The sequence below is a fragment of the Triturus cristatus genome, chromosome 5_2, assembly GCF_964204655.1.
Source record: "Triturus cristatus chromosome 5_2, aTriCri1.1, whole genome shotgun sequence".
NCBI classification, from domain to species: Eukaryota; Metazoa; Chordata; class Amphibia; order Caudata; family Salamandridae; genus Triturus; species Triturus cristatus.
Genome location: NC_140588.1, coordinates 567,309,298 through 567,337,161, shown reverse-complemented (window position 1 = coordinate 567,337,161; position 27,864 = coordinate 567,309,298). Strand labels below are relative to the sequence as shown.

The following is a 27,864-nucleotide window of genomic DNA, read 5'->3' as shown; positions in this document are numbered from 1 at the left end:
AAAATATCCTTGGGTGATCGTGCGCTATAGAAATACTAATTTTATGTTACAAGTAGGAATACACGATTTCTCACTAGAACTTAATACGCCCGTAACTCGTTTTTATTATCTCAGTCAGCACAGATTGCACTATGAAAACCATGAAAATGCAGACCGGCTTCTGGAGATCCAACTTTGCAGATGGAAGACATGTCTGTTGTTCTAGCACCATCATGGGGCAGCAGTTAACACACCCGTCAGACGCTCTCACAAAATTGATACTTGGGAAGCGTCACACTTTCGAAACTAGACTGACAGCCGATGACATCGCTGAATGGTAGTATATCAGGGGATGATGTTAGAAAAGCTATGGATGTGTCCTGGTAAAGCAGCCAATGAGGACAGGTTCCTCTTAGAATATTACAAGATCAACAAAAATATGGTTGCATGTGTGTTCAGCAAAATGTTCAAGGATGCAGAAAAGTTGGTTCATCTGCATCCTAAATTTAATTGAGCGATTCGATCACTGATTCCCAAGTGTGAGAAGTTGGCCTGGTATATGCCTTCCACTAATTAACGTGGGCACCTTGCACCAGTCCAAACGACCCTTATGATGTATGAGGTCAAAGATAACCTTTAGAAAGCTATCCTAGTGGTAGCTGTGGAGAGCAGCCTTCAGGCTTAATCTTGAAGGAATGTAAAGCAGCTTGTTTTACCAGAATATCACCTTTAGTATTAATTAAATGAAAGGAGAACCACACAGTAGTTATAAAAATATTTATTTATTTATATAACACTCTAGTATCCTCTACACGAGGATACAACACAAAGCACACACTACTTTAGCAGAGAAACAGTTTTCAGTAGCACAATACACAGTGGGCTCCAGGGGGAGACCAAACAATATACTAAAATAGTGGTATAAGAACCACGACTGGAATAGAGACAGTGCCTAGAGCACGTAGAATAGCTGGGACCCTAAGGAACCACCCAAGGTGAGTAAACCGGGATCCCACGGAGGACGGGTGCAGTGTGGAAATACGACTGCGTGCTCCGTACAAATCTATTGGAAAGTTACGGTTGGAGTTTTAAAGTTTAAGGACCCTTCTCAGTGGACTTCGAGGAAACCCTTTGGAACTTAGGAGGTTGGAGATCCACCCCACCCGTGGATACCGGAGTACCCGAGTTACCTATCCCAGGAGAGCCGGGTGCATAGGTCTGGAGTGGTGTCCGTAACCGCCATCGTTTTCAATGGAGGGCTTCAAAGAAGAGCTGCTGCCGGGAAGGAAGAAGGTGTCCCTAGGAATCCAAGGGTGGATTCGTGATGGAAGGAACTTGAAAGCAGAGGGGACAGAGTCTGGGTCACTTCAGGGTGACCAGGGGCTCAGTAGACTAATGTCCACCAATGTCGGGTGCTTCAGGTGTGAAGAGAGGATGCTCGACTCTGCAGCCACGAGGGTCAGGAGACGTAGAGGACGACCAGTGCTGAGGGGTCAGTGTCCGGCTGGGGCACCAACAAGCCTTGGCAACAGCAACCCACGCAGGAAGGTCAAGCAGGTTACGGTGAGGATCAGCAAGGTCCAGGGGGACTCACCAAGCAATGGGGAGTCAGGGCACATCTGGAGCAACCAGGGAAACTCAACAGATTTCAAGATGAACCTCAGGAGGATCCACAGGCCGAATGACCAGGAGACGCGAGGGGACCTCGAGCACGATCACAAAGTACCAGCCCACGGAGCACTCCGTGTGAGGAGGCTGGAGTTCTTTGGTGCAAATACTGCGAAGGCCCAGGACTACAAGGAGTTCAATGCACAAGCTCTGGAATAGCCAACAAGCATATGCACTTGCAAAAGTACACGGTGCACAGGGGTTCGGGTTATGCGGTCACCACGAGGGATACTGTCCTCAAACTCTGTGAGAGGGCAGATCAACCTCAAGGAACGTCGGAACCCACCTCCTCTATTGCTGGAGCCTTCGGAGTCTGCAGGAGCTCAGGATCAGCAGACCAGTAAGTTGCTTTACGGTACCAGTAAATGCAGGGGAGTGACTCCTTCACCCCAAGGAAGATTCTTCAGATGTCTATGATGCTCCACAGGTCCTGCACGGAGCCTGAATGGTGCACGGGCAAATACGAGGCTTGGGACGGAGAGGGAGACGAAGTCGGGCCCAGTCGAAGTCCAGCGAAGTCCAGAGTGTCCAGATGGTCAAAGGTCAGTGGTTTCTTGCTGCAGAATCGGGGCCACGTCAAATCTAAGGTCCTACAGCCAGGTAAGCCCTTAAGTACCTATGAAAGAGGGTTGGACAGATTAAGGGGACACTCATAGGGGAGGGTCTGGACAGTATACTCCCATGTCCTTTATCCAGTTTCGCGCCAGAGCAGGAGCAAACGGCTCCCAGAACTGGTTTGAGCTGGACTATGCACAGGGACACCAAGTGTGCCTCTCGTGCAGACTTTCAGGCACTTTGGAAGTGCACCGACCCAGCTCCAATGCACTAAATCCTGTCTGGGAGTTGGGCTCACCTCCCTGTGACAGGATGCCTATTGTCCTGCCTTCCCCTGCTCGGGCTTGGCTCAGCAGCAGGAGGGCAGAAATGTGTCTCTGGTCGGCATTAACCATTTTGTGTTGCCTAGGCCTAGAAGTCTGGCACCGGAAAGACCAGTGACCCCAGGAAGCTTGCTTCAGAAGGGTGGAATCATACCTCCCACACCGGTTCCCGTTGTGGAGGTATGATTCCAAGGCGTTTGATACCAAACACATGTTTTGTATCAGCCGTTTGAGATAGCATTTACCGTGAGGTTATAATGCACCTCTACCTATATGTCTGGCTGAGTCACAGACAACCTGTGAGAATGGTCTCCGAAGGCTGCAGAGGGGCTCTGCTCATGCAGAGGCACCCTCTCACGTAAAACCCAGCACCCTGCCTTCAGGATTGTTGAGGCCTGCTATAGGGGTGACTTAAGTTTTAGGTGTAGTGACCTATAGATATAGTAAACCTACATCTAAAGTAAGTGGTGCTAGAACCAGCTTACACAGGCTGCAATGTCAGACCTGGAGTTCCATTTTGCATGGCCTCTCATGGGTGGAATAATGCATGTTTCAGCCCATGAGAGGCCTCTGGGGTACCTATGCCTTGGGTACATGGGTCCCATATACTAGGGACTAATAAGGGTAACCCAGTATCCAAACTGGAGTGCTCTTAAGTACATGTCATACAGTTTAGGGAGAAAGCAGATAGACCGGGGTCCTGATGAGCAGGATCCCAGTCAGACTAGTCAAAAACAGTATCACATGAAGCAAAAAGTGTGGGTAACCATAAGAAGCAGATCCTACTTTCCTACACCAAGCTCAAAAATAATCCACTTTTCTCTGTGAGCTATGGACAGGTCTGAACCCTGAAACAAACATCTTTGTGAATGTCCTTGCAAACAAGCTTAATTCACTGATCCTGGTTCCCCTTTCCCCCCAGATCCTCTGGAGACAATCTGAGAACTCTCCTACACCTTTGGTGGCACGTCCAGGACAATGGGGATGCGAAGGAGAATCTCTCCTTACATGCCAAGAATGCCTTTGATCAGGCCGAATGGGGCTACTTCTTTCCTATCCTTGAGACAGCCAGACTGGATATGACTTTATAGACAAGTTAAGGTGGCTATACTTAACACCACAGGTAACTTGCAATGATATCATCTCAGATATGTTCCACATTAGAAGGGTGGTGTCCAAGAGATGTCGCTAATCACCTCTATTGTTTCTCCCAGCCTCAGAATCATTGGCAAGCAAGATACATTAAGCAGATGCTTTCGAAAGAATTGTGTCCCCAGATGGGCCCCAAAAGATTCTACTGTATGTGGGCGATGTCCTACAAAAGCTCGCTAATCCAGCGGAGGCGCTACCCTTTGTTCTATCCATGACAGATGGCCTTTCACCCTTTTCTGGACATTACATCAACAAGGCAAATAACAAGACGCTCCTAATGCTTGAGTTAAGTGACTGAGTGGCTCTGGGTGGGCACCCTTTCCAATGGGTCACACTTAGGATTTAGTACTTCGGTACAATGATCAATTCTGACCTTAGGAATATTGTCCATGCCAGCACTGGGCCACAGCTGCAGACTGTGCCCGATGATCGAGTGCAGCTCTACTTATGAGGAGGATCCAAGCAAATGGTAGTTACACCTAGAATTTATTGTTTTTGCGGTGGTCTCCCTTCATGTGTAAAATGTCTTGTTTTCAGAAAAAGATTCAGTTATCAAAGAATTTTATGTGAGGGTCAGCGAGACAGGTTTAAATCATCTTAACACCACAAAACCAGGGTGGATGGGGAACTACATCTACCACACATATGGTCTTATTACCTGGTGCATCAATGAGCATACATTTTTCCCACTTCCTGCTGACATATTGGGACAAGCCAATGTTGGTTCATAGTGAAAAACTACTGCAAGGCGCATCCGATGAATTGGATCTAGAATACGGTGATCAGTCTCTGTCAATTGCATTAGGTAACCTTGTCTTGCAAGCCGCAGCTTTGGCCTGGTATGCTGGACACAACCTGCTTAAAACTGATTGAATAATTTATGAAGACACAACTCTGGGAATATACAGGGCTCCGGATGTGGATAGACACTCTTAATGGTTTGGACTCTGATTCGGTAAGCATCCATACGATCAATGACTTTCTACATAACAGCCACTTAAAGTTGTTACATGGCATCTACACAGAATTTGGCTACCTCCCTATGAGGCTTCCAAATTTATTCTGGTTTCCTAGCTAGGCTAGGAACCCACATATTCTTCTTAACCACTTTGCTCATTAGGAAATATTTCCAGGTCTGGGGTCAATTTCAGGTGTGGTCTTAGGTTTACATGGTGTTCTCATTTTTGATATAGAAAGCCAATGTTGTTAGGACCAAGTGGCAGGAAAAAGTAATAGTGAAATTTACGGAGGAAGGCTAGCCTGACAATTTACTGCTACATGATAAGGGTATGAATAAGGCAAGACTAAAGTTAAGACGTTTCAAACTATTACACAAATAGCACTGCACCCTCTCTGCACAAGGATTGCATTACACCCATAGAACAGTATATATATTTTCTGTGGTCCTGCTCCACTCTCACAGGTCAGGTCAGGGATATGGAATACCATTAGGACATCCTTTGATTCACATTTCTCGGTCTCAGCTCTACAGGTAATGCTGCACAACAAGTTGGGTATCCCAGAGCTGTTCGCGCACGGAGGTGATGGTACGCACAGGAATCACTGGTGGCGAAGTTGGTCATACCGATACTGCGAAAAGATCCATCTGTCCCAGTGTACTCTGACTGGTACAGGGAAATGATGACCACAACCAGCCATGAATACTTCACACAGAAGAAGAAGAATCAGTCTGATGACTTATGCTTGACAGGAAATGCAAAAAGTGATGGATGGATTGCTAGAATTATTGTGAGCCACTGGCAATTATTTGGAGCAGGATCCCTGTAAATCTTTTTTTGCACACCATGCTACCTCAGATTAGACCAGCCATATGCAAAAGGATCCTTGGTCCTGCTCCAACAGGAACAGTCCAGCCAAGCTGCACAATCCATTTACAACATACCCCTCCAAAACATCCCTGTGGTTATGATGCTGGTTAGACAAGTCTTCCCAATGGGGTACTACAGTGATGCTTATGTGGGACCCAAGAACAACCCAATCTTCCATCACTCTTCTACAGATGTCTTTTTGCTTAGCACATCTGGATCAATAGATTCCTATGCAGTTGTCCATACCCTGCTTATATTAACCACTGCAATGCCATGTTTTAAATGCCAAATTGTTTCATTCTACAAATCATGGCGACCAAGGAAAGGCAGATTGAGGTACTTCGCTTTCTATTTTCATACAGAAACAATTGCAACACAAAAAACACAGACTGAGGTACTTACCCTTCTAAACAGGGTTGTCCTTTGTTGCACTTCTTCACCAGCCCTTTCAATAGCTGGAAGATTTCGTGGGGCACCACCTGGCAACAAAGCGGGAAAGAAGATCAAAACACTGCAAATAATTTCATTACAAAATGATGCAACCAGAATTTCAAATTATATGCTAAGTGTAGAAAAAGTCAAGAAGAAAAGGTAAAAGGAGATGTGCAAAATGTGAAGGAATACATAAAAACAAGCAGGCAAAAGCAAAGGACATCAAAAACATGAAACTTCAATAAAAAAATTAAAGGCATGATCTTAACTTAAGGTTTGGAACACAATACACATCTTGAAGTTCAGATATTGGTTTCGCATTCATGCTAAAATAGCATAAAGGGTATTATTGACCCATGAGCCACTATCAAAGTACACTTGAATAGATTCAGACGTGAATCCGTAAGAACAAGCTTGAGATGGCCATCCAGGCATAACTGAAACCAGCCATTGCTACTCTGTGTTGCTTCTATATCTGATATTCTAACGAAGAAAATAAACAAGATCCAGAGACCCCAATAAGCCAGTTTAATCAGAAAGGACTAATTATGTCATACCCAGACCGAGATAAAAAAAAACTGTCTGCAGGTGGACAGATCAGGCTGTCTTAGTGGCTAAGAGAAGTATTGCAATCCAGTGGAAATTTCCCTAACCTCCTTAGACCATTTTATGTCAAAAGGAATTAGGCTCCTCCCCCCTCTCCCTCCTCCCTCCTCCCTCCTCCCTCCCCCCCCTCCCCCCCACCGGCTCTGAAAGAAAGGTTATACTAGTTCAGCTGTCACTGCATAGGATGTGATCCAGATTGCTTAGACAGGGAAAGACAACGAGAAGACCCAATTAACTGTACTCAGATTAAGTATCAATGAGACTGTAAATTAATATCACGCATTCCTTCCATCTGCAGTGAACTATTGCTGGTGGGTGGTAGTTTTCCCAACTTACTACCCACTCAGTATGAATTAATAGTTTACTTACACATTGATTCCACTCCCCTCCCTAGAACCTCTTCCGTCAAGATTGACCATTTCAAAACTTCTGAAGCTGCTGAATGTTCTACTTGACACATTTTTAGTCGAGATATTCAGTAATGAATCCAAAACCTGAAGTAGATTAGTGTGAGAGGCCTTTGTCAGCCTACAACAGCTACACGTTTAACGTGCATGTACACAAATCAGCAATTTCTTTTATAGTTTCATTTCCTGTCACGTACAATCAATAAAAATAACTTTTTAAATACAGCTTTCTCTTCCATGGTAATTCTGTGCCTCTGCCAGGTCAAATCCCAGATGGCAATATACAGGGTTGTATTGGATCTATACAGAGTTGAAGGCGCAAGTTTTTCTTGAGGGAAGAGATTCTTACAAGTTGCCCAAATCAGGTTGCAATATAATATTTTTCTGAATGTTTTCTATCAAGATGTTTTCTGAGCAATAGGAATCGTGTCACAATATCTGTGAACACTGATATTAAGGGATGAATTTCTATATCTTGGTTGGTGGCCAGTAGCGGCTGCTACCGGACCCGGGTGGTGAGGCGGGAGGCATGAGGGGGCAAAAAAGAAAACAAAAAAAAAAAAACACTTAGCTGACACGGCCGTCGCCTCTCCTTTGTCCCCCTGAAATCTTCCTGCACTCCTGGCCAGCAGAAGGAAGCACCCGCACTCCCCGGCTCCCCATAGCCAATCACTGCAATGCAGCGTTGTGATTGGTCTGAGCGCCGTGGATCCGCACTCAGACAGGGACTGGGGGAGCTTGCATGTTCCTCACTAGGCTGTGTAATGCAGCCTGGTGGGGAAGATGCCCCTTTGGGCCGGCCAAGCAGTCGTGCGCACTCCAGGGGAGAAAACCACTCCTCTCCCTACTCCGCCCCACCCGAGAGCCACTGAATTATATAGGAAAAATAAAATGATAACAATAGTTATCATTTTATTTTTCCTTTTGTTCAGTGGGGCGACACTCCTCTGCCTTAGCGGAGGAGCCGCCACTGTCTGTGGCCAATGTAATGCAGATAAAACTGCATCTGTCTCATCTACAAAATAATGCTTTTGGGTTCGGCCCACTTGCAATTTCACTAAAAAGAAAATGTAAACTATGAGCCCTAGTACAGACTCTTGAGACAAGCCAACCTTCTCATCCTCAGTACCAGAATGAATGCCAATTATCAAAGGACTTTACTTCTTACTGCTTAGGCTGGCCCTTATACACTTCACAATCTGGGATCCACAATGTGGCAATTCAGTAAACCAAGTTGTGAGTCACACCATTAAAATAATCCAACAGATTTGCCTTGCAAAGCCTTCTCGTCCCATTCATACTAATTTATTGTGGAGCCTACAATCCCCTGGGTTCAAGTAATTCTGTCTGTCCCTTTCTTTTTCCTATTCATCACGGAGATCAGGCTTATAGTTTCTAGCCTCCTACGTGTTTATGTTTTCATGATAGGCCAAATATATATCCACTCATCAGTTCTGCAGCCTCAAGCCCGTCCTTGTGGAGCAATTTTCGAATGCTGTCAGCCGTATGACCAATACCTTCCTAAAAGTAATCAGTACCTAGCAGGTATATCATCTAACCACACTGAGAAGTAGAAATTCCGTTTTAGAACTATGTTTGGGCTTTGGCAAAATATTGCTGTGACTATTTAGCCTGATATTCTACAGCCAGAAAGATTTCCGTACTCGAACTTCTAAACTGTGGCAACCAGTTACTCAGCAGTGAAAACATGTGTTGGTGTAGAATAATTTACTTACCTTTGGTAACGATGTATCTATAAGAGACTTATATTAGTGATATATTTCTTACCTTAGAATTACCTCAGGCTTCAGACTGGATCCGGAGAATATTTTCCTCAGCAGTACCCCTGTGTTATGGTAGGTGGCATCGGTCGACTTCGCGTCAGTCGTGGGCGTCGTGGTCGCTGGGATGACATTGGGGTGCCTACTTAAACGCTGCACCTACGCGCCAACGTCAGTTCTGACACGACTTTCCATGCAAGAAGCGCAGAGCCATGAAAGACACTGATGCGCCACACTAGGGCCCTGAAAGGGAGTCCCTATCCCTAGAAGTCAGTTCGCAGAGCGGTAAGGATGGGTGGGGAGGTAAGGAATCTATAACTAATATATGTCTCTTACAGACACATAGTTACTAACGGTAAGTAACTTGTTCATCTGAAAGAGACTATTAGTGATAGATTCCTTACCTCAGAATAGATATCCCAGCAATACCAACGCCGGAGGAGGGACTGCGAACCAAGTTCACACCAGAAAGTCCTGGATGACAGAACGGCAAAGTAGTCATCCCTCCGGACTGGACTATCCAGGCAGTAATGTCTGGTGACCGTGAGCATAGAAGCCCACGTGGCCGCCTCGCAGATGTCAATGAGTGGGACTTCATGTGACAAAGCAGTAGTTGCTACCATAACTAGTGGAATGAGCTTGCAGCCCGCTGGAGGTTCCTTTTTAGCTAAAGCGTTACAAATCTTGATACAAAGTATGACCCATCGGAAGGTATGCTTTTGCACAGCCCAACTTTTCTGGTCACCCACACAGCCAACAAAGAGGTGATCGTCCACCATACGGTCAAGGTAGAAAGACCGCGCACGTTTCGGGTCCAGACGGTGGAGTATCTCCTCCTCCTTGGAAGGGTGCAGAGGCGGGAAAGAGGTGGGCAGAGTCATAGTCCTTCCTATGTGAAAAGGAGTGATGACTTTAGGTAGGAACAAGGGTCTAGTTCGAAGCACCACTTTGTCCGGATGTACCGAGAAGAAAGGGGGCTTCGAAGAAAAAGCCTGAAGCTCACTCACTCTGTAAGCAGAGGTGATGCCAACAAGAAGCCCAAGAGGACAGTTGTGAAGAGGCTCAAAGGGAGCGCGCATAAAGTAAGTCAAAACAAGGTTCAAGTCCCACTGGGGCATTATGAAAGGAGATGGAGGAAAGAGATGAATAATGCCTTTAAAGAACCTACTTACAATAGGGGACTTGAACAAAGAGGGCTGATCTGGTAGCCGAAGAAAAGCAGAAATGGCTGCAAGATAACCTTTAAGAGTGCCCAGAGCCGAACCAGTCTGGGCCAAAGAGAGAAGGAACAAAAGAACCTCGGAAAGAGGGGCAGAAAGGGGATCCACAGACTTTGCTGTGCACCAAGGCACAATCGTGTTCCATCTTAGTGGAGGGACGCCTGGCTGCCAAGATGACATTACAGACTTCGGGAAGAAGGTTAAAAGCTATCAACTGTCGCCGCTCAATCTCCATGCACGGAGGTGGAGGCTGGACAGTTTCGGGTGGAGGACCGTCCCCTGCTGCTGCCACAGCAGATCCTCCTGAAGGGGCAGTCTGATCGGAGGATCGATGGCCACGCTCAGGAGCTCGGGGTACCAGACACTTCGTGCCCAGTCTGGTGTCCCAAGAATGACTTGGGCTCGGTTGCACTTGATCTTCTTCAGCACTCGAGCAGAAGTAGTACAGGCGGAAAGGCATACAGGAGGCCGCAACTCCAATAGCGATGCAAATCAACGACGAACAAGTGCCGCCTTGGAAACTCCAATGCACAAAACTGCGCACACTGCACATGCTCTTCGTGGTGAACAGATCTAACCAAGGCTCTCCCCACTGCTAAAAGAGACCTTGCACCACCTCTGAGTGAAGTCGTCATTCGTGATCCACCAGGCACCGATGGCTGAGTTTGTCCGCTCTGGTGTTCAGAGAACCTGCCAGGTGTTGAACCACCAGGGTTATGGCCCCGATGTTCCAGCCATGTCCAAAGGCGAAGAGCCTCTTGAAAGGGTCCACAACTACACCCCGCCCTGATTGTTGCAGTACCACTTGGCGGTGGTGTTGTCTGTGAACACCTGCACTGCCTTCCCCTTGAGGGAGGGAAGGAATGCCTTCAGTGCCAAGCGAATCGCCTGAAGCTCCAAAAGGTTGAAATGGAGCCCGAACCCCGCCAGATACCAGACTCCTCTAATCTTCACCTCTCCCAGGTGGCTGTCCCATCCCAGGGGTGATGCATCGGTCATCGCTGTGAGGTCTGGTTGTGGAAGGGAGAGGGATCAGCCTAGGACCCAATCCTGGTTCGTTAACCACCACTGCTATTGTTACACAGTTCCCTCCGAGATTTGGACGTAGTTGGAGAGATTCCCCTGATGCTGCTCCCACTGGAACTTCAGGCCAAACTGCAGAGCCTGCATATGCCATTTGGCATGATCCACCAGCAGGATGTAGGAGGCCATGAGGCACAGCAGCCTCAGGGCAATTCTCACCGAAATCCGGGATAGGGTTGAAACATCAGTATCATAGCCCGAATATCCTCGCTGCTCGGGTGGAGAGGACCGAAACTGCACTGTGTCCAGAACAGTTCAGATAAAAAGGAGCGACTGAGAGGGAGTCAGGTGTGACTTCGGCACATTGATAGTGAACCCCAGCGAATGCAGGTGGTCCGCCGTAATCTGGAGGTGGGAGACAACAGCCTGGGGCGAGCCCGCATTCAACAGCCAGTCGTCGAGATTGGGGGAAGACAGGAACCCCTGATCTGCGCAGTCGAGCTGCGACCACTGCCATCACTTGTGTGAACACCCGAGGAGCACTGGTAAGGCCAAAGGGGAGCACGGTTAACTGAAAATGCTCATGTCCTACTGTGAACCGTAGGTAACATCTGTGGGCTGGTAGGACGGGGATGTGAAAATAGGCATCCTGCAGGTCCAACACCACCATCCAGTCTACAGGGTTGAGGGCAGATAGGGCCGGAGCCAAGATTAGCATTTTGAACTTGAAGCGGTTGAGGGCCCTGAGGTCTAGGATAGGACACAGGCCTTGGCAGAGAAGCGCCAAATGATCCTCCGACATGCGATCGAAAGACTGTGGCATGGAGGGAGGGGTAGTCTCAAAGGGGAATGAGTAGCCCTTTCGGACTATCAGCAACGCCCACCTGTCTGACATGATGGATTGCCAGTGGGGAAGGTGATGGCGAATCCTGCCACCCTCTGGCCGCAGATGGGCCTGAAATGTCAGACTAGAAGGGTTTGGAGGCTGCTGCGGGGGTTGGGGGGGCTGGGAGGGTGGACTGGCCCGTCCGCTGGTACCCAGACCCACTTTGCAGGGTCCCATGTCTGTGCAAAGGCTGGGCAGCTTGCGTGGACCGGTGACTGGACTGGGTCTGACATGGTGGGGTGCTCCTACCGTAGCCACGGAGGGGGCAAAAAGTAGACTGTGGTGAACAGGAGCACGCAGCTAGGCCCAAGGATCCACACGTAGCCCGAGAATCCTTAAAGCGCTCCAGCAGAGAGTCTGCTTTGTCACCAAAAAGGTGACAGCCATCGAAGGGCATGTCCAGAGAGTTGAATGAACATCCCCCGAAATACCAGATGTCCTGAACCAGGCGTAGCGCCTAAGGGCTTCTGACATGGCAATCGTTCTGCCCAGTGAGTCGGTGGTATAGAGTCCACAGCGAATTGTGAATTTTGCTCCGTCTCTCCCATCTGCCACGGCTTGGGAGAGGACGGCCCGGGCCTCCTCCGGGCAAGGAGACAGCACCTGCGCAACCATATCCCAGATGGTATGAGAGTATCGGCCCAAGAGGCATATGGTATTCACGGACCGCAGTGCCAAGCTGGAGGAAGAGAACATGCGTTTTCCAAGATGATCCAGCCTCTTGGATTCCCTGTCCGGGGGTGCGAAAGGGAATGCGCCCTTGGAGGAAGAAGCTTGGACCACCAAGCTCTCGGGGGAAGGGTGTTGGGTGAGGAAAATGGGATCGCCCAGAGCTGGGCAAAGGCGGTGGGCAATCGTCCGTTCCACAGGAACCCCTGTGCTGGACTTAGACCAAGTGTCCAGAGGACGTCCGTGAGGGCTTCATTGAAGGGCAAGAGGGTTTGGAGGAAGTTGCCGCCGGTTGAAGCACCTCTGTCAGGATATTAGTCCTGACTGCCACTGAAGGGAGCTCCAGGCCCATGGCCTTGGCTGCCCTACGCACCACCACTGCATAGGACACTCCCTCCTCTGTAGCCACAGTAGGGGGGAGAAAACATGCCAAGGTCTGGGGAGGTGTCCAGACCACTGGTGTCACTCGAATCCTCTCTCCGGCCCGGTTCTTCCAGCTGGTCTGTCAAAGGGACTAGTGACCCCTCCCAGTCCTCATCACCAACCTTAGGGCGATACGGAACACCTGGGATGAACAAGGGGACAAAAGTACCCTCCAGCCTCTGATCAGATATTGGTCTGGCTCCGGGTCCATCTAGGGGAGGAGGATGGGGGCAGTGCAGGCCGGGGGCGTTGTTGCCGGGATCGGCACCGGGGATGGTCGAGTAAGGTTTACCGGCGTCAATCAGGATCCAGGCGTGGATCCAAGTGGGCCCTCTGGTGCTAGGGCCGGAGCCGCGAGCATCGAAGGGCCGGAGCCGCCAACCGGCTTCACGGGGCCCAAAGGCGAGCCAGTGGAGCCGGGCTGCCCAAACACCCGGTGGAGGGTTTCGTAGAATGTAAGAAGCTGGGCAGGGGACGCCCTGGCTCCCAGAAACGGGGGGAGGCGCGGAGTCTTCCCTGAGTCAGGTGCCGGATACTGAGCCTTAGAGCGACGATGCTCCAGATCCTGCCTCGCGCCACCGACCGACGGGGAGACGGCGAAGAGCGACGTGCTTCTTCGTCTTCTTGTGCTTCGACTTACCTGAGGAGTGTGAAGACTTAGACGAGGTGTGGTGGTTCTACGACCGGTCTCGAGATCTTCCCCTCGAGCGAGACCAGCAACGTCGCATAGCCGACTGACAGGCCTCCAAAAGCTTTCGGGTCCGCTCCTGCAGACTTCGGATTCATGGCCCGACAGTCGGAGCATGACTTTGGTTCGTGGTCGCGCTCCAGACATCAGAGGCACACGAGGTGCTGGTCTGTCACAGACATCAGCTTGTGACAGGAGTTGCAAGGTTTGAAGCCGGTCTGACGACAGGACATCCCTCATGCACCATGAGTCGAAGACTCAAAGACGTTGTCAAAAAAAGTTTAGTCAAAAGGTGACAATGGGGCAAGCTCTCTCTGGATCTGTGATAGGCTGGCGTGGAAAAAGAAAGAATTGACATCAGCGCACAGGGGCGGCATCTAAGTAGGCACCATAACATCATCCCGGCGACCACGACGCATGAGGGGTCGACCAACGCCACCTACCGACGTGCAGGGGTACTGCTGAGGAAAAATATTCTCCGGATCCAGTCTGATGCCTGGGGCTAATTCTAAGGTAAGGAATCTATAACTAATAGTCTCTTTCAGATAGAACACTACAAGCCTGCACCTAAAACAATTAAGTTGTAAAGAGCATCATCAGCACTGAACTGTTATCCAGGGAGAAATACTTGTACGGAGCACTTAGAGTAGCTCAAAGTTGGAAAAGGAATTTGGAATGGAAGACTGTACTATTGCAGAAGACAAACAACATCATCAGCTTTTATCATGTCCAATGTACTGTCCACATAGAATCCCTTTCTAATTTTACATCAAGATCGTGACTTTCTCAGTCACACCGGGACAGGGCTAAGAAAATAAAAATGAAAAAAAACATTGATCTGTGGGGTACACTCCTGCTTACTATTGAACTGGGTGACCGTTGGAACGAACACCAAAAACTACCAAAGCATGCTTTACGTCTGGGGAATGTTTGTTAGTTTCCCATAGCATCTGACGTAGTAATGTTCTCTTGTTTGATTTGCATTACCTTTCATTAAAGGATGGAGTTGAGGGAACCAGCAATGTTATGTTAACAATTTTATAAAGCGCAACTGCTACCCCCATAGGGTGTCATGGTGCTGAGAACGCTAACAGAGCAGATGACACAACAGAGAGGGAAAAAACGGGCAGATCGAGACTACTGTGGGGTAATATTAGAGAGTCGCAGGAGATATTATGGAGCAAACTAATTTTTGAAAAGCCAGGTTTTTAAAGGCCTTTCTGAATTGGAGACAGGGGGGTGTGAATCTTAAACCAGCTTCAATGCAGCCACTGCGAAGCATTTGCCCCCCAGGCGAACACTGTGGTAGTGATGAACCAATGGCAAATTATCTCCACTGATAGTAAATTGCGAGCCGGAATGTATTAATGGAATTTCTCCACCAAACAATCAGGTCCACTAACGTGGATAGCCTTATAGACTAGACAGAGTGATTTAAAACATCACCCTTTTGCACGCTGGCATCTAAAGAGCTTTAAGTGCGTCAGTCGAAGAACAACATTGTTAAAGAGCTAACTGGGAAGAAGCATTGTATATTCTTTGTAATTTCTTCAAAGGGTCCTTGTCAAGGCCAAAGAAGAAGGAGTTGCAATAGTCCAGGCGACAAGACTGTCGCCTGGATCACCACCCGGTGAACCGGCCTGGGCAGGATCTTCCTCATTTGTTTTAAAAGGAAAAAAGACATGTACGCAAGGTGATTATAATCTTTTTACCATTTTTTGCAGGTGATGACGTGGTCCAGAAATTGGGGCGAATGACGGATGGCATATGATCAGGAATACAAGGATGTCTTGCTCACAGCACTTCAGTTTTGTCTGAGTTGAAGTTGAGTGACTGAATATAATCACTCTGATTTAGCATCCATACATTGGTGAAATGTTTCAAGTAGGTTTTTAGCCACCTTACCCAGTGTGATGATCTGCTAGGTGCCATCTGCAGAATTCATCAAACTGAGACTAAAAGATTCTTTTTGTTTCACCAGTAGGCAGATGTCCATATTATAAAATGTCGGCCTCAAAGCTGATCCCTGTGGCACTCCTTGACCCAAATATTTAAACAACAAAATATAGGGTGGTAGAAAGACTGCTTGAACGCTGCCTTGTAGATCAGACCTACACCACTCAAGTGCCTTTCCAGTTATGCCAATTTCCTTCAACCTAGTAAGAGGTCATGAGACACTGTATCCAATGCAGCGGTAGGAATAGCAATAGGGCTATGTGTTGCGCATGGTCCACCAGCATTCATAGATCTACCACAGTTACAAGGGCCGTCTTTCTGCTGTGAATTGGGCAAATCTGGCCAGAGTCATCTCAAGTAGGTTGTTTTTAAGCAATCAGTCAGATAAAAGGTGGACATTTATTTCCACAAGTTACAAAAGGCAGGAAGGAAATAGGTTGGTAGTTTGACAGTATATCAGAATCTACCGTAGCTGATTTATGTGAGCGGCGCCACCAAGGAATTGATCCACTCCACAGGAACAACCCTATTAACTGGGCAATAAGAAAACTACTTCTTCACTTACTGATGGCTGCCAGCAAAACTACTTAAGTTCCATTGTACTATATACTACCTCATTTCAGTATTGGATATTCCTTTTAGCTAGATCTTCAACACAGGTTAGCCCACAAAAGCTTGGGTAACATTTAATTGTAACTTTAAAAAAAAAATATTAACTGCTGCACTCTAAGATTAATGCTTTAGAGGACAGGTGGTGTTCAGCAGCTTTTAATTTGTTCTGTATTGCCTTCTTTGTTGTGAATTAGAGGAAGCTTTTGGTTGTTCTTCCATTGGTTGTAAGGGCAGGACCACAGACCTTCCTAGTTTTGGTCACAACAGAGGTCCTGCAAGCTGGAACTGGACCTCTAAAGGCATACTTCTCCTCTGACGCACCGCAGAAGGCATGATCAAATATTTTAAGAATGTGAAGATACCGCGGGTACTTATAGTACAGGGCAGCCCCGGTGGTTGGGAGTTTTTTTTGTTTGAGCTACGAAATTCACTCTTTTTAAGCAAGGTAACTGGTAATGCCATAATGAGAAAAACAGAGCACATGTTGATGGGTAATAAATGGCATGGGATACTACAATAGGCTCTCACTTTAATATTTGGGCCTTATCCAGAAATTTGTTAGATGACAACTTTCTTTTGAGCCTCTGTTCAATGTTTGACTCAAATAGTGACTACAGGCCAGTGTTTAACAAGTACCTTGGAATTACCTAATAGTGCCCTTGCTCCCGCTCTGAGACTACATTGGAGTTTGAAACCACTAGTATGAAATATCTTTATCTGTAAACGTTAGCCAGAATATGCTTTGAGGACAAAATAAATAAAAACATTATTTTTTAAATTAAAAAAAAATAAAAAGTCTGAAAAACTTTCATGTATAGTCCACTTGTATTTACAAACGAGCAACAGAGAAGATTCAAATCGGTTTGCAACCCCATGATAAGAGAAGTAATAAGATTGTATAGTGTAGGACCATGGACAGTTTGTTATCTATGCTGTATGTCCCCGTCTGCAGTCTCTGCCAAATGTACATTAAATTTAAGGTGGCCCAAGTTCCTATGAAGATGAACGATGCACACTGAAAACTTACTGCAGCATAAGAATACACATTTATGTTTCCATCAAGGTACAGCCAATACTACACATATGCTAGACTAACATACAGTTGCAAAAGAATTCCAATTTCTGGAACGAATACTAAAGGATTTGTATAGCGCTCATGTTGATGAACAGGTGTGGGCATTAGAGGAGAGAGATGGAGAGAACCATGCTAATCCTCAATCCTTCTCAGAACTTCAGATGATCAGATTCAAATAAGGAGGGGAAGCAGAAGGGAGTTCCAGTGGGAGGCACCAACATAGCTTAGTATGATAAAACATACAGAATACGTACTCGAAAACAAGCAGTAGATGTAGTTCTGCAGGTCATTCAGTGGCATGCTAGGTAGGAGTGGTGAAATTCCTACAGAAATTAATTGGGATCACATAACCATAATATCTCGTCAGGTAGCATGCCAGTAAGACTATGGTGTTTCAGAAGAACGTCAAATTGATTTATACTGCCTACCCGCTGTGTGTGCTTAATGTTTTGGGATTATTAAAAAAATCAAATACCAATAGGATCAAGTGTAAGAAATATAAACATATATTTAAAAGGAGCCTGTAGAAATAACCCTCCTTTTTTTTAGTTTTCAGGATACTGGATTATCTTACCCAAAGTTACAACAGTGCCCATGTGTGGAACTTAGAAAGAGGACAATTACCCAGTTGCTCGGTCAATAAGTTACCCAATCAAGGGACAGTAAGAGCTTAAACCCTAATGGCATGCCCATAGGATGGCCCGGGTTACCAGCCAGTTCGAAGGTGAAGTGCCTAGCAGAACAGCTTATGCCCAGCGTCTTGTTCTAGGACTGGCCTACAGCGGGAACAAATAAACCAAGGAGAACAAAACTAGCAAAAACCCTATTGTGCCTGGTGTACTTCTTTTAAATGCTCCTTTAACTGGACAGATTTCAGATATTCTCTGGTAATGTTTTCACAAAAATGTATATATATGCCCTTATCTATCTGGCTTTTATCAAATAAATGGTGTATTTAGTTTCCCACCTTTCAACTGATTTCCTCCAGCAGTTGTTTTCTATTGCTACCTAATAGTCATTCCCTACTGTTCCTCACAAAGGTTACACAAGACATAAAAGAAAATACTCATGCATGCATGCACACGTATACATACATGAAAGCGAGTCTGCAAGCTTAGTATTCGTCATTAATTTTCTTGGTTTCAACATCTGAGGAAAGAGAGGACTGTGTACGTATGTTTTTCTCTCTCTGCTTATCTCACAACAGAATTTCAGATTGCACATTCAACAAATACGGAAACCGTAATCCTCGAAAAATGCATACCTGTAGCGATTAAACACTTTTCATAAGAGATCATTGAGCCATCATCAAGTTTAACTTTGTTTTCCCGCACATCCATGTACACCACCTACAAGAGAAATGAAGAGTATTCTAATATCACATTAGTAAATGCTTGCCATCCACACTCTTAACCTGCGCCATTAGATTTTTGAAAAATGTATCACCTTTTCCAGGCGATTAATATTACTACTTCAAGACTGCTCATGCAATATTTTTAGGCTTGCTTCGCTGAAATGCATTACTACCGGTGTTTGTTACCCCTTGTCTTTATTCCCAATTCAAACTATGACAATTATCTACGTAACAGAAACTTTGACACACAAGCTGGCCTACCAAGCTCCCAATACATCTTTTCAAGGTATGAGGTCCCCCGTCTGAAGGCAAGTATTGAACACGCACAAATAAGACAATAATGGAAAAAGTTAAATTTGAAGAGTGTCAGATACTTTATATATTTAGTGCTTCCTCTTCTACAAAATTGTAGTTTAAAACTGTTCAATGTGGTAATCCCTGAGCAAGGCACTCCGCACCGGACATCGTTCCTTTGATGCACCTCTAGCAGATTTGCATCAGTTTCAATATCATCTATTCTATACGATTTTTAAGCAGCGATACAAGGGTGGTTAATGTAAACGAGCAAGTTCAAGGACTAAAAGATCCTGAAGCACTGGGAACTTTATTAATCTTTCATTCAACTTTCCTTCAAAGATGACTTGATCAGTTAGGTATACTAGCATTCTATAAAGAGATGGTATTTAGCAGACTAGTAATCAAATGTCATGAAAATCCCACTTTTGTTTTTGGGAGGGGGGGGGGTGCGTAAATCTACATTAGATTTCACTAGTCCCCAAAAGCATCTCATGCCTTTGCAAAGATATCGAGAGCAGACTGGTAGATCCTAGCCTCTCCTCGGACTACTTAGTTATGCTATGCCCCCAACATGAACCACCATAATAAGTATACACACGGACCTTGGTTTATGCTATAATGTTGAATAATTTATGTGCTAATCTCATGTAAATTATATGAATAGGAATTAGCAGAATAAATACTTCCTCCAGTAGTCATGGATATTGGTAGCCTCCAAACACTTTTCAATACACGTCCCTATCCAGTTAATTGAAGACTCCCCGCTTTGCCTTATGGCATCATATTACAGTTGACTTAGTTCCAGAGTCATGTAATATCCAACGCACTTGTAGACAAGATGCTCCTCAAGGTCTGTCAGCAAGCCTCAAGTAACTGGTACCACCTTCGGTGCATCCTGCCCCTCACCACACAATTACAGAAAGCTTATATACCCTTCTCTTTATAGTATTTCTGTGGCGCAGTAATCCAGTGTTTGCATTTCCAATTTGAAAACAATGCTTTTACTTGAAGCATCCGCAGAAAAGCAGAATCATGACCGCTAGCTACTTTCGTGTTCCGTTAGCACAGTCGTGGAGCTTGTTACACGTTTGAAGTTTTACTTTGCAGCTACAGACCTTCTGTGCATTCATTCCAAAAGAAAACTTTAAATTACCCTTCAGCCAAAATAACATAACAAAAAGCCACGTGGCAATATTGCACACAAAACATTGTTACCCTGCACAAAATAAAGTTCACATTTATTTTAAGGCCTAATATCCAGGTTTACTGCACTTCTGCTATGTGAACACAATTAATACACACTCAATGCAAACACAGACCATGCTACCATGCATGAAGTCATTCAATTCAAATTTCCACTGTCAAAAATGGTGCTGCGTATGGCACAATCATCCACATTCTTTAAGGCTTCCAGCTGAAAGAAGCACCAATTCAGGGGTATCAAATTGAAAAGGAGGTATTTTGGTGAAACATTTTTTGAAGATACTTTTTCATTAACCCATGCAAAGTAAGTTGCATCTCAAATTCTTTGAGTTCATAGTCACAGCAAAGAATCAGAAACCAGTATAACTTTAGCTGTTCATAACAAAAACTGGGTCAAATATTTCTAATTTATGACACCACTATCATTTAATTCACCATTTCAATAAAATCATTAAAAAAAGAATGGCAATAGAAATGCACTTACTCAGTTGTGTACGATCATGATTTTTAAAAAATGACTTATTTTGAAAACAGACGGGGAAATTTCTAAGAATAATCTCATAACAGACCATCATATGTAAAGGTTGCGGTGGAGCAGACATTGCTGCCGATATGCTACTTGAAAATCAAAGATTATGGAGATTAGTATTCAGAAGCATGGGTAGCAACATTTCATCACACACGGTCAAGATCGCAAGTGCACTTTGCAATCTTTCTGAATAGTACCAAACCTCCCACAGTCTAGCCCTCTCACACAACCACAATAGAATATGGTGTAGATAAATAAACGCACACATCATTCTCTCATTTGCATCTTTGTTTCCTTCAATTTCCAAAGGAATCTTCTCCAGAGCACTCCTAAACCAAAGTACCTCAGAGGTTTGAGGTTGTGCACTACATACACCCTATGCATTCACAGATCAAGATCTAGGGCCAGCTGTACTATTTACTGGTCACAAGAAACTGGTCGTAGTCTCCAAACAACATTTTTGCAACCAATAAAGAATTTTAAGAACCGAGCTATAGTGTAGTAAATTGGTTGAGAAAAATTAAAATCATGGTGGGTCATAATACGACCTACCTCAATGTTAAAGAGGTAGGTAAATAAATGGCGACTCACTAAGACTGGATTCCATCACAAAAGTGGTGGCCAGCCAGAGTTAGCCCACCACCATGTCTGTGATTAATTTTAAAGAAAATAATTTTTACAACATAAAATGCATGGTTTTTTTTTACCTTTAAGAGTTGGCAGTGGCCTCTTGAACCACTGCTTGCTCTTCAAGAAAAGTTTTTTCACATTCACAAAGCGAAAGAGATCCCAAGGAGACCCCTTTCTCTTTTGCTAATGCATTACCACCTTCTTTGGGGTGTCAGTAAAAGGTCAATATTTTGCAACAAGATGTGGGTCTCAAAACACTGATACGTATGATAACAATTCAGTACATGGAAGGGACGCCTAAAACACGCTCCCTCCTGATACCAAATCGGTACCATTCAGAATTCTACTTCAGGAGTTGGAAAAACTCCTAGCATGGAATAGTACATTATTACAAAGAGAAAAAGCATTTTAACGCAGAACATTTGTGACTGCTAAAGTTGCTAAAATGTTCGGAACTGGAGCGTGTGCGACTGCTAAAATGTTTAGTACATCTGCCCGGCAGTTCGGGATTGTAGCACCTCATCGCTTCGTTGAATATAGAGGGCAATCTGCTCAGAGGCATCGGCAGATGAAGAGTTAGACCCAAAGGAGGAAGAAGAAAGCAACCCTTGCTTTCGGATAGAATGTGCACCAACCTTTTTATTGCTGAGGACTGCAATCCCACCATTCTCCACGTAGGGAAGGTCACGGGCAGACACATAGAAAGACGCTGGCTGGAAATATATACTAGAGAGACAAAAAGAAAATGTATAACTGCATTGCAAAGTGCGACCTATTACAAACTCATCTTTCGATAGAGTTACAAATCTCCAGAAATTCATAACATAACTTTTGCTAGTGGTCACTAACAAAATGAAGGTTCTTTTTCTTGCAAAGCAACCATTGGCAGCATATTCGCATATCAGCAGCGGAAGGTTATATCCAGATTAGAAATGTTTCACATTGAGAACGGTGAATCATGAAAGGTAGAATCTTTACCTCCCTCTGGCTAGTAGTAACACACCAGCAGCACTAGCAATGCTGAAATGTATCATGTTCTATGCCTGCTAATGATTTTAAAGAGAAACTTTTTTTTAAAACAATTTTTGTGGCTCTATCTCCGAGGCTCACTATTCTAAATACTAAACAGCTGCAACATTGGAGAATACTAACAGAACACACAGTCTTCATGTACCAAGTTAATGTTGGGTCTGCTTTCTTCCAAGGAGCATAATGCAAGTCCCAGCAGCTGTATTCCAGCCGACCAGCAAGCAGCATCCTCTCATTGTTATGGCAGACAGGAATCTGACACGGAAGGGAGGCTCCACACTGTTCCGCAAAACTGGTAGAGAGTTAGAAGGCCTCCTTTCTGCCGACTTCTCCAATTATGGATTATTGTCGGCAGGGGTAAGGAAAAATAATGTTGGTTATGCAGTGGGCAAGAGGTAGGATATCCTTGCAAACTAAAACTAGGACTGCGAAGTCTTTCAAGGTATCAGCCAGTACAAGTCAAGAAGGAGCAGGAGGCTGATGCGGAGTAGTGGCAGTGCCTCCATAAGAGCGGAGTAGCAGCGAGCCCCTTCCCCAACCCCACCCCCCAACACAGCTGCGCAGGTAGCTGGAAAAATACAATAGTAATACAAATTATTTTATTACCATTTTACTTATCCAGCTTTTTGCCAGACGGAGAGGACAGAGCAGCAGCAATGATGAGTGGCCCCTTCACTTTGAAGTGCGCATGTCGGTTAGGCTATCTACCTTGCTACGGCCAAACCGACATGCCCAGTTCAAACTCTCCATCCCAGCGGTCTTAGACAGCTGGGTTGGAGAGCAGGCACAGGTCTCCAGTGCTTGTAGGAGCACTGAGGCAGCCTGCTCCAGTCAATCCAGACCCTGCTCTCATGCTGCTTGAGAACAGCGCCTGGATTGGATAAGGTGTAGTTTGCTTTGATATGTCACCTTGTGCTCGAAGTCATCGGAGCCATGGACTGAAGACCATGAGGGTGTGCTGCAGGCAAAGGGAAGTGAAACGTATGTATGTTTTTTGCCTTCCTGACTCACGGTGTGATTGATTGTGTGTGTTTGTGTGGCTGTTTGTGAGTGCTAGTGTGTGTGTTTAACTGTGTTCCCCACCATTTGTTTATGTCACCAACTGCCACTGATGCTGAGAACAGATAAGTTAGATACATTACATAACAAATGGATGCTGGGCCAATATATGGAGCTCTAAATTATCTCTCATTACAGAATACAGTGAGGCAGAACTGTAACATTGGAAGGACTCAGCCTATCCTTGGGGATGCTTTAAGAAGGCTGCTGCTGCAGTGCTTAGGAATCCTATCCTACTCAGGGTCCATCATGTAGCTTCATTTAAGTCAGAAAAGAAAACGTATTAGCTTCAGTTGGTAATAGGAGCAGAAGTGGTGCTGTGGGGCATACAACATTTCAAACAATCGTTTTAGCATAGAGACAACAAAGCCTAGATCCCTAAGCCGTCAAAACTACAGCTGAAGCCATAAAGAAACTATAACAAGCCAAGAATAGTTCATACATTCAGATGTGGGGCTCAGTTACTGCCCAGAATCAATAAGGATTCCAATAAAGGGATAACTAGAACCATAATATCTAAAGTCTAAAATTTCCGCGTCTATTGCAATGCGAGCCAGCTACAATGGCTGTCGTACTGGCAGGCAGGGCGTAACCTGCACGAAATTGGTTACTCATCCTCCGAAATTGACCGAGGGGAGCTACACACCTACTGCTACCACGGGCTACTATACCCCCAGACACCCCAACACTTTTCCGTACCGCGCTCACATTTTGGAAAAAATCCCTCCATTACACACAACGTTGTCCTCCATACTCGGACAACACGCCGCTAATAGGAATCCCCACTCCTACCGGTTTACTCACTAAACGGAGACTCCTCGCCTGGTCTGAGGGCCGGGTCACCACAGTGGGCGCATTGTTCGATGGCGGCACCCTCATGGATCATGGTAATTTCACCAGGCACAGCTGGGTCACAGACAAGTTATATCCTACACACGCTGCAATCCTCCATTATGTGAAAAAACATTGGGCCCCACACAGGGTGGCACCCGCGCAACACAAATTGGTTCACATGACCTACCTCATGGAGGAAGGCCACCACCTCACTAAATTGTTGTACAGAGGCATCATGGCACACACTGGAATCCCCCTGACAGACTTACGAAATAGATGGTCCACGGACCTAGATAAAGAGCTAACTGACAAAGAATGGTGTACTATTTTAGAATACCGTAAAAATATTCCACGGAACACCAAATTTAAATTCATTCAGTACATGGTATTACACAGGGCATATCTCACTCCACATCATCTGAAGCGCATGTTCCCAGCTACGCAACACCACTGCCCCAGATGTAAATTAGAAGAAGCAGAGCTGATCCAAATGCTGTGGCTGTGCACGGTGATTGCTCATTATTGGTCAGATGTGATTGCAACGGTTACCTCGGCGACAGGTTTCCCTGTGCCGAGCACAGCAGGTAGCTGTCTGTTAGGACTGACCCGGCGCTCCAAAACGCAGAAATTACAGCTTCGCTTTGTAGACCTAGCCCTACCCATGGCTAAACGTTCCATCACAATGCGGTGGAAATCAGCCGAACCCCCACCACTACATGCTTGGCATGGGGAGGTAGTGAGATGGGGTAGAGCAGAAAGCATGGCAATTCGGCGTGAAGAAGCCTGAGGGCTGCGCAAAAATGCCATTTCCATGGAATGAGATATTTTTTGGGAAGCTTTCAAGTCACTTGCACCGGCACCAGTCCCTGTAGCACAGGATCAGTAGGAGTTCCTACTAACCCAGGCCCCCAGCGAATAGCTTTGTACATAGACCTGTGATCTAACAATAACAAGTGTACACATTCAAATTCATTATTAGATAGTGGGAGATGCCACAGGAGCGCATCGTCAAGATGGTGAGATAGAGTAGGGCCAGCCGAGTTAGGGGAAGGATGGGAGGGGTGGGGTTAGTTTAATTGCTCCATTTCACTTACTCTCTTCTCAGTTCTTCATGTACTCCTGCAATATTGTTAAATACATACGTGTAAAATATTGTTCAACAGACCTGACCAGCAAGATTGTATAATGTTGTATAATATGTACGATAACACAACTTGGAACCCACAAGGGTTCCTCCAAATCAGATTGTATTGAGCAGTCTGATGCATCCATTATAAATGCTTGTCTAATAATGGATGAACATTGTTAAAAAACCTAAAAAACCTAATAAAATAGGTTAACAAAAAATCCATATTCAGAGAAAAAAAATATTTTAAATCTTTCTACGATCATCAGGACCAATTGAAATAGTTTACTGAAGGACCGCCAATAGATGCTCGGATAGCTCCAGCAAAAAAAAGGAACTGGTGAGGGTTAGACATAAGAAAAGAGATAGAGTAAATTATTGGGAAAGAAGATTATGCAGTTGACGTTTACGAGTTGACGGAAACAAGCATACTTGCCTGTGATTTCCTGGTTATGATCAAGATTTTTAAAAGTCAATAACATGAATATAAACATAAAAAAGGCTGTCTTAAACTGTGTGTCGGACTCCAGAGCCTAAGGGGACCCAATGGAAGACTCGTCTCTCTAGCGGTCTCCTCTTTTCTCCGCAGTTACCGGATTCCAAAGTCGAGAGCAACAGAAAATACAACGACAGCTGGCCCTTTAATGAATCCGCTACGGAAACAAGACCTGCCCTCTGGAGGACGGACGGATCAATCACAGAGTCCCATATTGCCTGGGAGGACAAGAGAGGCGTCGTCATCGACCAGAAGGACGAGAGCGTCCTCGACAGAGTTCCTGACGAGACCGAAGAACGGAAGACGGTGCTGCCCAGGAGAGGAGGACCGGACGAGCGCCTACCGGAGAAGCTCCGTGACCGGAAGGAGGACGTACCGCCGTACCACGGCCCCGGAGGGTCGTAGCTTCAAAAAGGTGCGTACACGTCTTCGGGGATCTGGGTGTCGGGTGGGCTTGGCGACCGTAGAGGGAAGGGAAGGCGAGGACACGGCAGCAGGTCTTTAACTATCGGAGACCGCCTGCATGTACGCCCCCAACTCTTTTCTCCCGAGATGTCCTGGTGACGGCTTCCCCCATCCCGCACTCTACTTTATAGGAGGTGTTGTGTCTCTCACTCCTTCCCCCTCATATTGGCCTCTTCAATTGCACTAACAAGTGCCCCTTTCTTTTTTTTTTTTTAGCCAAACGGACATCCTGTGCCCCGAAGACGTGGTGGTACGTTTGAACCGAAGACTGACTGTGAAGACTACGACCAAGCGACACAAATCTTCCCTCCCCTCACTAAATCTAAAGACCACGACAAAATAAAGAAAATCGGTTGAACATCAAGTTTAATTGTGACGTCTACTTTGTACTTCTCGACACGGTGTATTAGTTTAGAATTCTCATTTGACATGCCAGTTTTCTACGGCATTTGCCTTTTACTTTTAGAAGCATTACTCAATGTCTTATTAGTTTTTAACTTCTCTATTACCAGGTAACATTATTTGATTTTATTCTCTATGAGTAGTTTAACACACAGCATATCTGTATTTTTAATTTGTGAAGAATATAAGGGACTGAGAGGTAAATTAAAATGGTGGTGAATAAAAAACATTTTTGAATATGCCTTCAGATGCATGTTTTATTCATGGAAGTGCAAACAAGTAATGCCCATAAGACCAACGTACACTGGTGTAGATGTACTCTTCCTCTTTTTACTACCTTACTGAAATGCCTGTGTACACTATAACCGAACAATTATTAAATTTAAAAATAACGTTCTTAATGCCACTTCTTCAGCCAACTGTTCATCGGCATTCACAACCACTAAAACAATGCTTCTGAATTCCAGGAAAGTAGCCCATGCGATCTATCATTCGATCTAGAAGAGTACAAATTCGATGTTGTGAGACTGTCTAAAATGACAGCTGGAATGGGTTGTAAGCTAACAGCCAAGGTAAGCTAATATCAGTTTTCACCTAAAGAAAGACAGTGGTGTGGATTTCCTTCTTGGGGAGAGGACCGCTAAGCCAGAGGGAACCGAATTCAAGTCTTGTTTCCAGGCAATCACAATATTGAAGCTGTTCAAGGGGAAAGGCTAATACAAGCTGATGGAGTACTCAAATCACCATGAGCCTCAAAATCCACCACCCAGGTGTTTGTGACCCTGCTGGCTGGAACCAGTGAGAATGGCAGGACTAGGTGAAGGAAGCCATCACACTGCTTGAACTTGGAAAGAGGCCTGTACTTTGACTCTAGAGGGTGAGAATATAGTATTCCTGGAGGTAGGACTGCTGCTATTGTGATGGTCTTGTTGTGATAATCGAAGTGTGTCATATAAACGTTTTTATTAAGATACACGGTGTAAATGGCAGTAGGAGGCGACCGTAAACCGCAGAACAGGAGTACCTTTGGCATATTTCTCCTTACTCTTGGATTCATATCCCTACATGGAGTTAGACGTATGGTCTACTGTCAGAGACATTAGATACTGGCAACAGGGGCCATTACATTTGGCATGCACTATTTAAAAAAACAAGG

The 27,864-nt window shown here is 45.5% G+C and overlaps 1 protein-coding gene and 1 long non-coding RNA gene across 3 annotated transcripts in view; one reads left to right on the top strand and one right to left on the bottom strand.

Moving 5' to 3' along the window:
- The window catches only part of LOC146825647 (uncharacterized), an 82,486-nt gene extending 55,536 nt beyond the window's left edge, over positions 1-26,950 (top strand). Inside the window, exons 2-3 of the long non-coding RNA XR_014962166.1 lie at positions 25,935-26,256; positions 26,523-26,950. This is a non-coding gene — a long non-coding RNA (uncharacterized LOC146825647). The remainder of the gene's footprint in view (positions 1-25,934; positions 26,257-26,522) is intronic.
- AIFM1 (apoptosis inducing factor mitochondria associated 1) overlaps positions 1-27,864 on the bottom strand; it is a 218,338-nt gene that overhangs the window by 129,067 nt on the left and 61,407 nt on the right. For both annotated transcript variants that reach the window (XM_085607644.1, XM_085607643.1), the window contains exons 8-10: positions 21,933-22,023; positions 18,549-18,633; positions 5,909-5,985 (exon numbers count right to left, since the gene is read on the bottom strand). In XM_085607644.1, the coding sequence (XP_085463770.1) occupies positions 5,909-5,985; positions 18,549-18,633; positions 21,933-22,023 (253 nt within the window). The remainder of the gene's footprint in view (positions 1-5,908; positions 5,986-18,548; positions 18,634-21,932; positions 22,024-27,864) is intronic.